Source organism: Macrosteles quadrilineatus, unplaced genomic scaffold, assembly GCF_028750875.1.
Source record: "Macrosteles quadrilineatus isolate MER2022 unplaced genomic scaffold, UCM_ALF_1.0 Scaffold_7__1_contigs__length_78375512, whole genome shotgun sequence".
Classification (NCBI taxonomy): domain Eukaryota; kingdom Metazoa; phylum Arthropoda; class Insecta; order Hemiptera; family Cicadellidae; genus Macrosteles; species Macrosteles quadrilineatus.
Window position 1 is genome coordinate 49,436,773 of NW_026542600.1, and position 13,505 is coordinate 49,450,277.

At 33.4% G+C, this 13,505-nt stretch overlaps 2 protein-coding genes across 6 annotated transcripts in view; one reads left to right on the top strand and one right to left on the bottom strand.

Annotated features, from left to right (window-relative positions):
* The window catches only part of LOC128998789 (transcriptional adapter 2B-like), a 42,146-nt gene extending 39,642 nt beyond the window's left edge, over positions 1–2,504 (top strand). Inside the window, exons 11-12 of one of the 2 annotated variants that reach the window (XM_054425146.1) lie at positions 575–713; positions 1,662–2,504. In XM_054425146.1, the coding sequence (XP_054281121.1) occupies positions 575–673 (99 nt within the window). In that variant the 3' untranslated portion in view covers positions 674–713; positions 1,662–2,504. The remainder of the gene's footprint in view (positions 1–574; positions 714–1,661) is intronic. The other variant, XM_054425147.1, reaches the window with a different exon arrangement.
* A 4,980-nt stretch (positions 2,505–7,484) lies between these two features.
* The window catches only part of LOC128998737 (aminopeptidase N-like), a 58,549-nt gene continuing 52,528 nt past the window's right edge, over positions 7,485–13,505 (bottom strand). For all 4 annotated transcript variants that reach the window (XM_054425065.1, XM_054425063.1, XM_054425064.1 and 1 more), the window contains 4 exons: positions 13,219–13,392; positions 10,127–10,267; positions 8,475–8,559; positions 7,485–7,648 (listed from right to left, as the gene is read on the bottom strand). In XM_054425065.1, coding sequence (XP_054281040.1) covers positions 7,487–7,648; positions 8,475–8,559; positions 10,127–10,267; positions 13,219–13,392 — 562 coding nt within the window. In that variant the 3' untranslated portion in view covers positions 7,485–7,486. The remainder of the gene's footprint in view (positions 7,649–8,474; positions 8,560–10,126; positions 10,268–13,218; positions 13,393–13,505) is intronic.

Here is a 13,505-nt window from a genome sequence, read left to right on the forward strand (position 1 = left end):
ACTTAATAAACAGTACAGTAGCTCTTTATTCTATTCTGTATTTATTGATATACACACCGTAATTGCACAAAGTTCTCAGGGGACAATTCTCAATTTCCATAACAATTTTACAGCTGTTCTTCTTCTTCATTTTACATACTAATATTTATTTTCTCAGTTGATCTTATTGATTTAAAAAATGTTATATGATATTTCTATAAATTGTATTCATCCCTAGTCAATGAAATTCAAAATTGGACATTTTATTTCAATTGGTCATTAGACATAAATTTTTTCTGAGGTTGCACAGTGTACTCAAACACTGAAGGCAAGTGGTCCCAAATGTTTTGTGGATGTGACAGGAATTGAACCAAAATCCAAAATACTAACTACTAGGTGTGCCACCCTAATTTCATTGTAATTTTTTTTATTACTTTCTATAACTTAAATGACATGTTAGGAGCTGACTCACAACTAGTAGTTTTAATTTAATTTTTAAAATACAACTATATTTGTATAGAGGTCTCACAAATTGAGAGTGTCCATATGAGAGATATGTCCTTAAACCTTCTTTACCTTGATTTTGCTTCTTTAGAGAAAGAAGCACAAGAAGAAACTTCTCTTCTCGGCGAGGAAGATACACACTACAAAACGCCCTTTCTTCAGATTGGGCTACGGTTCTAGTCCCATATGACGCCGGAGGAAGAAGGCTCTTCCTCCAACATCCACTGAAGGTAAATATGATTTGTTCCCAACAATATACTGTAGACTCCTCTAATTAGGCTTTGGATGATCTCATGGGGATAAGTCACATCGTCACAGGCGAAAGACCTTTGACACAATTTAATTTGCATGTTAAGTTTCCGGCCGTAGAAGTAAACAATTCAAGTTGAGGGTTGCTTCTTCACCCGGTTGGTTGAACTTTACCTACAGTAAAACAGTTGTGTTTTGATCTATGATTTCGTTCATATGTGTTTTTTTTTTTCAAATAAAGTTATTTGTTAATTTTAGCGAATTTCTCTTTAGGGAAGTAGGTTGCTTGGTAAGACGAAGACCTGGGACCGATATACTTTTTCATTATGATGGATGACCCTTGGGGACAAAAACACTATTCGCTCAAGTCCCCGGACAGTTAAATATAACAAAAAAATCACGATAGAGCTACGAAACTTGGTACAAAGTTACTGGGCAATAAAATCATTTTAACACATTATTCAGTGATAACGCTACCCTCTCAGGAGACGGCCCACTAGAGTCAGAAGAAATCTGAAATGTAAGCATAGGATGATGATATGATCATTAAATTTAGGTCCTTGTTAGTATAATACATTAAATTAAATGAAAAATTCTGTATTTATTAAGACTAAGTTCTTACACTTAACCTGACTGACACCCTATATTCGTTAAGAGATAGGTAAGAAATATACATCCATCACTGAAATAAAAAGTTTTTTTCACTTCAGCAAATTTCCCTATAGGGAAGAACCTTTTACCGTAGTTGGCATGGAAAGACCTAGACCCGGGACTAATTTACTTTTTCATTTTGGTGTCTCAATAGGCCAAAAACACTATTCGTTCAGATATTATTAAAATAAATTTCAAAAACACATAATTCAAATGTGTCCGGTTGATTATTCCTCATGTAGCCGTACTCTGCGTGTTTCATTTTGTTTGTGTTACAGTGGAGGAAACAGCCGAGGCAACAGCGACTGCACCCCCGCCAGAGTCTTCTGAATAATCTAGTGTGTGTGCACCATACCAGAACGAGAACACTGTTGACTGAAGCTGTGATCAGCTGTTTAGTGTTCACTTAATATGAATCTATCACTATTTTAGTATTTTATGCAGAATTTGTGTCAGATATTTCAGGGTAATATTCCTGGGTAAGAAACATATCCAAATATCATATTTAAATTGTCCGAAAGTCCTTAGTTACTCACACAGCCGCCATTTTGTTATTTTCACCTATTCATTGTTTTCTAAAAAAGTGGTAAAAGATACGAAATTGAAACTTTGCACAAACATTTATGACAACTAAACAAAGCTACAACAATTTAATGAAATGGCGGCCATTTAAAATTTTGTTTCTTAAATAACTCCAAACCCGTTGTTTTACTACAATTTTACAAGAATAACTTTTTTAAGGCTATTTAATTAAAAATCGATTGACACCTTTTTGTTAAGATTGGACGAATATTAACTGAGATATCGCAGCTTTAGTAATACGTGACCGCTGGAGGTTAGTCGTAGTACATGCCGAGGCATGCGGCTAAAGTCTGCCACAACAATGCAACAGTCTCCGTCCGATTTGTCAAGTTATTTTTATGTGATTTTAGATTATTTCGAACAATAACAAAATATTACATATCCCCAAATGTGTCTTTTTTATCAATTATTTGTCATTAGGATGGCTTAAAAACTGTACACCTTTTTACTGTCTTTAAAATTCACACAAAACACCCAAACCTTTTATATCAGGAGTGGTGAAAGCAACGTACTTGTTTACAAACTTATCAGTTGATTTTATTGTTGCCTGAAAATGTTATCATTGTTATTATTGTATAAATGTTATTATTGTTGTTACTACATTGAATAAATGATAACATTTTCAGGCAACAATAAAATCAGCTGATTAGTTTGTAAACAAGTACGTTGCTTTCACCACTCCTGATATAAAAAGTTTGGGTGTTTTGTGAAAATTTTAAAGACAGTAAAGAGGTGTGCATGTGCCATTTTTAAGCCATCCTAATGACAAATAATTGATAAAAACTGTCACCCTTTTGGGGTTATGTAATATTTTATTATGGTTTGAAATAATCCAAAATCACTTAAAAATAACTTGCAAAGCTGACGGAGACTGTTGCATTGTTGTGGCAGAGTTTAGCCGCATGCCTCGGCATATACTACAACTAACCTCCAGCGGTCACGTATTACTAAAGTTGCCATATCGCAGTTAATATTCATAGATTTGTAATTAAATAGCCTTGTAAAATTGTTGTAAAATCAACGGTTTTTGGGGTTATTTAAGAAACAAAATTTTAAATGGCCGCCATTTTGCTATATGAATTTGAAAAATTCTCATAATTTTGTTGTTGCTTTGTCTAGTTGTCATAAATGTTTGTGCAAAGTTTCAATTTCGTATCATTTACCACTTTTTAGAAAACAATAATTAATAAGTGAAAAAAAAAACAAAATGGCGGCTGTGTGAGTAACTAAGGACTTTCGGACAGTTTAAATATGATATTTGGATATGTTTCTTACCCAGGAATAGTACCCTAAAATATCCGACACAAATTCTGAAACACCCCGTATAAGATTAAGATCAGATTATGTATATCAAACCAATATTTTTGTATTATTTAAAATAGAAAAAAAAAACAATTCTAAGTTATTTTTTAAATTTAGTACACTAGGGAAAAATCATTGTTTAAGATTAAGACCAGATTATGTACATAAAACCAATAATCTTTGTATGATTTTTCATAGCAAATAAGGCAATCCTAAGTTAAGTTGTATTTTTTATTTCATGTTCATGAGCATCATTTTTTGTCTTATTGTTATAAGTTTAGTACACTTGGGAAAAATCATTGTTTGAGATTAAGACCAGATAATGTATCATTTTAATAAATAATTTTTGTATGATTTTTCATAGCAAATAAGGCAATTACAGGGTAAGGCAAAAGTCTGGAACCCCCCAGTTAACTTTATAACGTTTGGCAGTGGGAAAACCAAACTCGGCACATGTTTACAACATTTAAAAATGCATTTTTTCATTTAAGTTAGAACTTGTACCCGGCCCCCAAAATGGGGTATTTTGGGGGCAGCCCCGAATTTTCAAATGTAAACACCTATCATGTGACCCCTCATTTTAAAGTGTTTCTCAATACAAATTAAATGGCGCAAACTAGAGGTCAATATCGCACCCCTAATCAAAATGGTAGTCATTTTTAAATATTCCCTATTAACTTTTTAACAGGTTATAGCAGGAAAACTAAACTCAGCATACCTTTATAAAAAACCTTGATAAACCCTTTAAAATGAGGGGTCTCATGATAGGTGTATACATTTGAAAATTTGAGACTGGGGCAAAGTTGTAACTTTGATCAAAACGTGCAATTTCTTATGTTGTAAATATGTGCCAAGTTTGGTTTTCCTACTGCAACACGTTAAAAAGTTAACTGGGGGGTTCCAGATTTTTGCCTAACCCTGTATAAGTTAAGTTATATTTCTTATCTCATGTTCATGAGCCATTTCTTTTGTCTTATTGCTACAAATTTAGTACACTATAGTCCTAGTGCGGCCTTGGGCTGCCTCAAGTTAGGGTTGCGAGGACTATAGGGAAAAATCATTGTTTGAGATTAAGATCAGATTATTGATATCGAACCAATAATCTTTATATGATTTTTCATAGCGGAGAAGGTAATTCTAAGTTAAGTTATATTTGTTAATTTGTTATCTCATTTTCATGAGCCATTTCTTTTGTCTAATTATTATAAATTTAGTACACTTGGAAAAAATCATTGATTAAGATCAGATTATTGATATCAAACCAATAATCTTTGTATGATTTTTATTGCGAAGAAGGCAATTTTAAGTTTAGTTATATTTTTTATCTCATTTTCATGAGCCATTTCTTTTGTCTAATTGTTATAAATTTAGTACACTTGGAAAAATCATTGTTTAAGATTAAGATCAGATTATTGATATTAAACCAATAATCTCTGTATGATTTTTTATTGCGAAGAAGGCAATTTTGAGTTTATTTATATTTTTTATCTCATTTTCATGAGCCATTTCTTTTGTCTAATTGTTATAAATTCAGTACACTTGGAAAAATCATTGTTTAAGATTAAGATCAGATTATTGATATCAAACCAATAATTTATGTTTATCTCTTGTTCATGTGCCATTTTTTTGTTTACTGTAATAAATTTAGTACACTTAGGGAAAAATCACAGTAAAATGTTTTATTTACTTCTGTATTTGTGTATTATTTCAAGATACTACACATGTATAAGTAACATGCTTTTTAATTTTTTGTAATGTTTTGTATTTTTCAGATTTCTCAAATATTCTCCATTTACAGAAAAAAACATCACATAGTGATATTAATCTATTTTTGACATTTCTGTTTATTAAATAAATACTCCGTCTTTTTGGCTATGTTACCCAGCAGATTAGAAAATTTCTCGGAACTCAACACACCCTTCCAACTTGCTTTGCCAGGCCGGCCGTTGATAAAAAGTTTACCTACCTACTGTCTCAGTCCCAGAAATCTGTAATTTTTTTATTTTAACTTAAAATAAAAAAAATTTCAGATCTGTGTGACTGTGACAGTGGGCGAGTCACTGTTTGTTTACGACCAGCCCGACGAACGGGTCGATAGGGTGAGTTGAGTTCCGAGAAGGTACCTAATCCGCTGGGTATCATAGCCAAACAGGCGGACTATAAATAAATGTCTAATCAGTATTTGATATGATTTTATATTGATGTGTAAAAAAACACAGTTTTCTTTACTTGTGCATTTACAAGAGCACTTTATTTTGCCAGTATTCATTTATTTAGTATATTTGAATAATTGAATTGGTTGTTGTAATATTTTGTAGTTTTTTAGTTTTAAAATGGTGTGGAATAAGGCAGAAGCTAGTCAGGTTTGCCCCATTTGACAACTAAAATTGTAATATTTAAGCTATTTTGTATTCAATCTTTTTTAACTTGATATCATTTAATACGGAATTAAAAATGCTAAATAAAAGTGTTTCTTGACATTCTTTCAGAATTTTTTTTTATTTTGGGAAAAATTTTATTCTTGATTTTCTCTTCATTTTGACCCAAGGAATCACTACGTCACCCTGCCTTTTTTGAACACCCTGTATGCTACTGTAGGTCTATAAATTTATACTATTTATTATCATGTTTCTTGGTTTAATTTATGTTTTGAGTTTTGATACTAATAAATAAAATATATTTATCTTGAATCATATATAAATCATGGGTTTTTAAAATTGTTTTTTTATTTTCCTCACCCATATATAGGCTATAGAGATACTAGCCCTAAGATAAAAGGTTGTAGACAGAAACACAATTCAGCATAGGAAAATATCCCTGTTGTGGCAAACCTACAGACTTAGAAAGTTCAAATGGCATGATTGAGATTTTGTTAAAAATATATTATAAAAGGAATTCAACACTTTGATACACATTAATTTAGCCCCAATGAGTACTTTTGTTTTTTTCTACACGAAACTCACAAGAGTTTTTATTTTGTAAAATATAAAAATTCTACCTGAAAATAATGAAATCAACATGAATTTATAAACAAAAAGTTTACAGAAAAAAATTAAATCCTTATAACTTACAAAATTAGGGTGAAATGTACTGTTTTGTGTGAATACATTGCTATGTAACTCTAGAGCAATAAAATTTAAATAAACACCAATACAACTTAAGGTATATTCCAATTAGATAAGTTTAAGGTCCAACCAAAGGTAAGTAAGGCCTACACCGAAATAATTTATTTGTTTTTTTTTAGCTCTACACGATATTACTGATTCCGGACTTATTCAAGTTTATCTCAAACTACACACTCATGCCAAATGTCATCACAATCGGACCAAAAATACTCGAGTTATTGTGTTCACGGATGCACATAACGTAAAAATGTTGATAAATAAAATAGTGAGATCACGCCACCAACAGTAATAGCTACTTCTCTTTAGGAAAATTCCCTAATCAGAAATATCAATGTGCATTTATATAGGGAAATAAAGTTTGTAGGCTAGATATCTTGGAGTGTAAATACTTACATGTACAATCCTTACTTTGAACATTTTAAAAACAGATACTCTCCATACTGTATATTTTTTAGATTTTAGACCCCGACAAGTTGTGAGCTAATTGTCTTTACCCTTACAAAGATATGTGAACAGAATCATATGTTTATTTAAACAAGAAGGGCTTATTACAATTAGTATTTATTCGGTTTGGTTACTTATTTTTTTGGTTTAGAAATACTCATTGACGTTCAATTGTTGAATGGAGCCGACTTGGCGATAAAAACTAGAGAAAGAGATAGAAATTTTAAATGAAACATAAAAAATTAGTTGATTGATTTAGTTTTATTATCTTACATAACTAAACAATTAAAATAATCTTTAATGTAAAAAAAATGGAGACATTTAAAATTTATTAAAAAAAAAACATCTCAGTTTTGAGAATACAGTACAGTGTATTTTCTGGAAGGCGAAATCCTACATTTTTTGGAACCGAAGTTCCCTCCATTATAAACAAAGGACGAGTATGTACAAATTGGAACTAAAGGATTTTACGTCTTTAAAACCCTATAGGTCCTATAACGATTTTAGATGTTCCAGGATCCATCCCCACTTAAATTCCGAGTTACACTTATGAGTAAACATCCTCACTCCAACCAATTGCATTTCTAAGTATTAATATGTTGCTTGATTCAAAGGTTAAATAAAGTGCACATTGAGATAAACCTTTTATATTAAAGATTAGACTGCTCTTTGATTGCTTCAATCAAAGGTGGGTAATGCTTTTTCAGCCAATCAAATCTAGCCCGAGCTTCACTGAAACTGTCTTCCAGATCCTCATCAACATCATTCAACCTCTCGACTGCTGCTTCGACTTTCTTGATATCGACCTTCAACTGAAACAGAAATAATGTTGAAAATGTGTTTTTTTACTCAACTGAATTGATCAGGATTTATGGCAAAACAAGTCTCTTTCCAAGGTGAAATAGTTATTACATAATTTAGTAAAAATGTTCAAGTTCACAATAATTTGTTTGAAATAAATTACATTCAACATGAACTTTTAATATCATATCTTTAACATCCTTTATATTTCATTGCATAAGAGCTTAAATGGTATTCCACAAATTTGTAGTTTGTTTGATATGGTTAGTAATTTAACAAGTTCCCTACCATTACCCTCCATTTATACTTGTGGTTGATTCTTAAAATTATCGTACAGAGAACGTTTTCATTGCCTAAACAGCCTACATTATAAGATAGGCATGCAGCTTAAGGTGATCTCTATAACACCCCATGAATGTAAAGAGTTGTGCAAAAAGAAGCATGGATTTAACTTGGGATAAGTGGTTTAAAATGGAATGTAGGGTTGTAGGATTTTTTGAGTTCTCAGTTCTTATAGTAGCAGTGGAACACTGGTCCATAAAGATCGCTGTTGAACATAAAAAAATGAATATGTATCACAGTCTGTTCCCAGCACACAGCACAGTTCATTGTTCGGCAAATTGTATTGGGTTGACTTTTCTTGGAAAAACTGGAAGTATCTTGCAGTAGAAGTAGTCAAACCCTATCAAATCTTTTGAAAGCTGCAATAAGTGAAGAGATTGCTGTTGTGTACCATCTTTGTATTGATGTGTGACCAAAACAAGCCAATTATAAATGGTATGAAATTTTTGCTATTTTTCTACTGCCCAATATATATTTTTATTACAGTAATGGTACCTTTTCTAATTCCTCCTCAGAAGTAACTTGGTCAATTAGGGAAGCCATGTACATGTTAAGGATACCAACCCCTCGACCAGCATGTCTGAAAACAGAAGCAATGAGTGTATAAGATATGCTGAAGATTCTTGAACTTGTTATTTGATAGGAAATTGTAAATGCTAAATAAAAGTGTTCCTAACATTTTTCCATCAGATTTTTTAGTAATTTAAATTTAACAAATTAAATGGCCATTTTTAAATTATAAATTTGGAACAAATTAACTTTTTTCCAGACCCTTCTACCTTAGGCCGGCCGCACACCTGATACAGCACGGCACGGCAAGGCGAGGCGAGACGTCTTTGCCTCGCCTTGCCGTGCCCGATGGAGATTTGAGATGCATACGGCACGGCACGGCAAGGCGACTTGAACACCCACATGGTCGATCCCATGGTTTCAGTAAAGTGAGATACTGTGTGTTATGAGGCTGTTTGTACATTTTGTGACACTTTGTACTACACATTTTGTAAGAATGGATGCAGAAGGCGAAGAAGAGGCTGCTGCCATCGCTGCTATATGGTACCATTGACTGTTGTGTTTATATAGTCAATGATGGTACCTAATGAATGTAATGGATGATCTCCCTAACAGAGAATCGCTGGTGCATCCCATCAACCAAAAAAGGACTTGAAACCATTCATTGCAGAACTAAGAGCAGATCCGGAAAAAAATCATAATTACTAATCGTTGGAAGTGCACACCGGTTTTGACAGGGGCTGTCACTGCGCTGAACGTGGTGACGATCCTCGCGCATGCGCACATCGTTTTGCCTCAAGCCTTTTGCCCGAAAGACGAAAATTGAAAAGGCAGAACAAAGCGCCGTACGGCGCTGTTTTGCCTTGCCTTGCCATGCCCCATGATGTCTGCGGCACCCCCATTTGAAAATAATAGAAATCTAGTCGCATAAGGCGCCTTAAGGCAAAACGTCGCGCCGTGCCGCATCAAGTGTGCGCCCGGCCTTAACATACATACCAATTTTCATAAAGATCGGTTGAAGCAATTTAAAGATTTAAAATGTTTATGTAAAAAATACAAAACGGCGGATATCTTGGCAAAGTGATTTTTAAAAAGTTTTATTCGTGATTTTATTTTTATTTTCACCCAAGGAATCATTGCATAAATTATGTCCCCATATTTTTTTATCATTCTCTAATGATGTTTTAACTAAAGTTAAATTGGGAAAGTTGTGATTTTTACACCATTCTGGTTTTATTTTTGAACAATTTTTGGCCCTTTCAGGATTTTTACATTGATTAGAACATTTTTCAACATATTTTCACGTAATGATGTTCTAAAACATTTTGATCTCAATGCTTTCATTATGAATCTAGCCGTAGGTTTAAACCTTTTCCAAATTAAGTGGGCCAAAAATTCACTACCATCTTTTCCACAATAATAGCTTCAAAACATGTTATTTTAGTTAATTTCTTCTGTTGAAATCTCATTTTATTTATCCTCCTTAACATAGTTATAATAAAATATGTTGTGACATATACAACTATTAAAATATTTACATTGTCTTTTATTTACACTATGCGTTAGTTTGCTCTTTAATACAGTCAAACAGGAAAAGAGCAAACAGCAAAAGCTTAAATTAAATTAACTTTACTCACTCATAAATCTCTTTGAAGTTCCTGAAGAAAAACTCATAGGCGATAGAATAACCAATTCTGGTTTTCACAACATGGTTAAAAGCATCAATACAGAACTGAGGTATTATCATAGATTTGTCAGAAATCGACCAGTCAAGGTACCTGAAACATTTTCAGTTCTAAACATACAAACGGTTGTACTTGGTTTGCACCGAATTTCAAACCCTCCAAAAGAGTTTGCAAGGATAACACAAGCCTCTTACTCGTTTCCGCCAAATTGAGGCCAGATATAGCCTAGGTAGAACCACTAATCCTACCCGTCGACACTAATCCTAGATATACTTGGAGTTTGAGTGAAGAAATAAGCAGCTTGAACTCTGTGAGTAATATCTTTATGGTTATAATTTAATCTTCTGTAGTCTTTATAAAAAATGAATCAAATTAATTGCATGTGAAATTTGTAGTAATGCGCTTAACACCATGGGCCATGGGCTACACAACAACCTAACAACCTAAACTGCCTATATGAAGATAAAGTTTAAAAAGTGGAATACACAGTACTTTAGACATCCTATAGTTCAATGAGTGAGAATGTTAGCATAGAATTCAGGTTAAACGTTGTATTCACTTAGAAAACATTGTCGCAGAATTACCTAGTCAGCAGATAAGACATATATCAATAACTTACATCATCATTCCATGAGTTAGTTACATCTTTTGTGAATGGGCGAGGTAAAAGTTTCACCCATTCAAATCTTCTATTTATCAGAGAATATCCCTTATTCTGTGTTGTTACAAAAAAATTAACACAATTAATGGCCAAAGTTCTTATCAGTTTGTGCTAGTAGCTAAATAAAAAACAACATTTCCTGTAATTTATATAATGTATTGACCAGAGGGGATAGTTTACCGCTATAGTAAATGAGCCCAAGGGGGCAAGAATTTTAAGATTTGCTTGGGAGCGCAAAGAGAATAATCCCTTGGCAATGAAGGGGTGGAGGGGGCGCAAATACAGGGTGACACAAAGGAACCGGACGTTTTTTAAATAAGTAGTACACAGTAGTTAAAAGGAATAAAATGGTTTTAATACTGTACATAGTAAGGTAAACATTTGCCATTTTTTGCCAAAAAGTCATTTTTTGAAAATAACTTCACGCATATGGTGACCATGTACTTCTCTAGAATGTTCATTCTGGTCTAAAAATCATCTGAAACTCGGCTCAGGAGGTCTTGTTCAATGCCATTGATTTTTTCTGTGATTGCCAACGTCAAAACCTCTGGAGTACATGGTTTGTGATCATAAACACGCTCCTTTAAGAAATCCCCAAAGGAAGTAATCACAGCTGTCCTTACTGACGGCCACGGTATGTCACCAAAGCGAGAAATCACCTTGTCCGGAAACATTTGCCTCAAGAATCTCATTGATTGGTCTGCAGTGTGGGCTGTAGCACCGTCCTGTTGAAATATACCCTTTTTCGGTTTATTTGACATCTGCTAACTTCTTGACAAAGAAATGTGTTCAACATGTGAACATAGCGTTGAGAGCTCACTGTCACTGTTACACCATTTTCCTCGAAAAAATGGTCCCTTGGACTCCTTATGATCCAATGCTGCTCTCACTCTGGTAATATTTTCGGGTGTTCACAAAGTTCTAACAAGGCCTGGTGGTTTCTTTCTTGTTATATTCCCAGTTGTTTGGAACCCTGAAACCTGAAACCCATCTTAATAGCGTATTTCGGCTTGGAACCGTTCCATGGAGTTCAATATTAAAATGTTGACGAAATTCCCGCTGGGTTTTGATGATAGATTCGCCATTTTGGACAAAAGTATCGTATGCGAAAACTCGATGGTCTAGGGTCCACTAAGCCATTTCAACAAAAATGGCAAGCCTCACTGAAGGTAATGACATAACCTCAATCTTCCTACCACGTGCGACAACAATGGAACAGCTGTTTAAAAAACGTCCGGTTCCTTTGTGTCACCCTGTATCTCTCGGGCCCATAGCATGTCACATGCAAACTACGGGCCTAGTACTGACATATAATTTAATCAAAGATATATTTTACAAAAGATGCCACTGACTGGCAAAAGTGAGCAATTATACTTGGGAGTCCGTTTTTATTTCTGGCGCATGTAACTCCTACCTAAGACTTGGGGATTTGGCTCAACTGACGGAAGGCGCTCCTATAGTAATACAAGCCTCTGGTATAAGGGCCAGAGTTGTGTCCGTTTATATATGTATCCGTAAGCGTAAGCAAACTCGAGCAAAACTGATCCAACTTTGATTAAATCGGTAAAACATGTAAACCTATGTTTATTTAAACGTGGTCGCGAACCAGCATGATCGGTATGGGAACTGGGGTTTAAGGAGAGTTTTATGAGTTAAAAATTGGTTTTTCTAATTATTGACATTTTTGGTCTGAAAACATAACATTTTCCGATTTTCCCCCAAACTATTTAGTAGGGCTTTAAAAAAATCTTTGCACATTTAAGCGTTGTTGTATGTCTAACGGTTACAGAGAAATTTCATAAAAGTATAAAATTTAAAATTCTCATGTTATTCTTATGTAGAATAAATAAACTGCTGTACTTTGCTTGTTTATGGATATATTATAGTCAAATTTGCTTATTTAATAATAAACTATCAAGATTTCAATAATAAAACACACCTTCCCTGTAGTAGCAAATCTATTAACTCATTAAAATTAATGTTATTTTAAATGGGAAATAAATCTGACAGTCTTAAAGGTTTTTTATTTTAGTGGAAATCTAGCCAGACAAATGGAAATTCGCTTAGTCTGCGGGTATGCTGCAGCGGGGGTAATATTCTGTTGAAACTATACAGTTGTGTGCTTTTAAAATACAGAAAATCCTTAGCTCCCCCTGTTACTGGAAACCCTGAAAAACTTATTACAACATCACGTTCAGGAAAAGTTTGTACAAATTTTATCTTGAATATCTATTTACAAGATATTTCTAAAATGCAAGATAGTGAATTGTGTAGAGAGAATTGTTTGTTTGCTGGGATAAACTAAAAAATTTTATAAAAAGTGATGAAAAATTTCCAAATAGTAAAAGCCAAATTCCACTAACAATTATTAATTTTCACAAACCTTTTGAGTTCTTCAGGGTTTTCTGAGCAGCTTAAAGCATGTAGGACTTGATCAGCTTCTTCATCTTCATTTGTAGTTCCTCTGTGATATTTCAGCATGAACTCCAAATCACCGCTCTGAACTCCTTTGCAGAATACCATGGGTCTGAGATCTTGAAGTGTATTTATAGGTAATCTGAAGAAGTAAAATATCAATCATGTGTTTAAATTAAATAATTAAGCATTCAAATATACAAGCATATAGTCCAGTCAATGAATAATCCAAAAGTAGGTGTAGAGTGCGTGAGC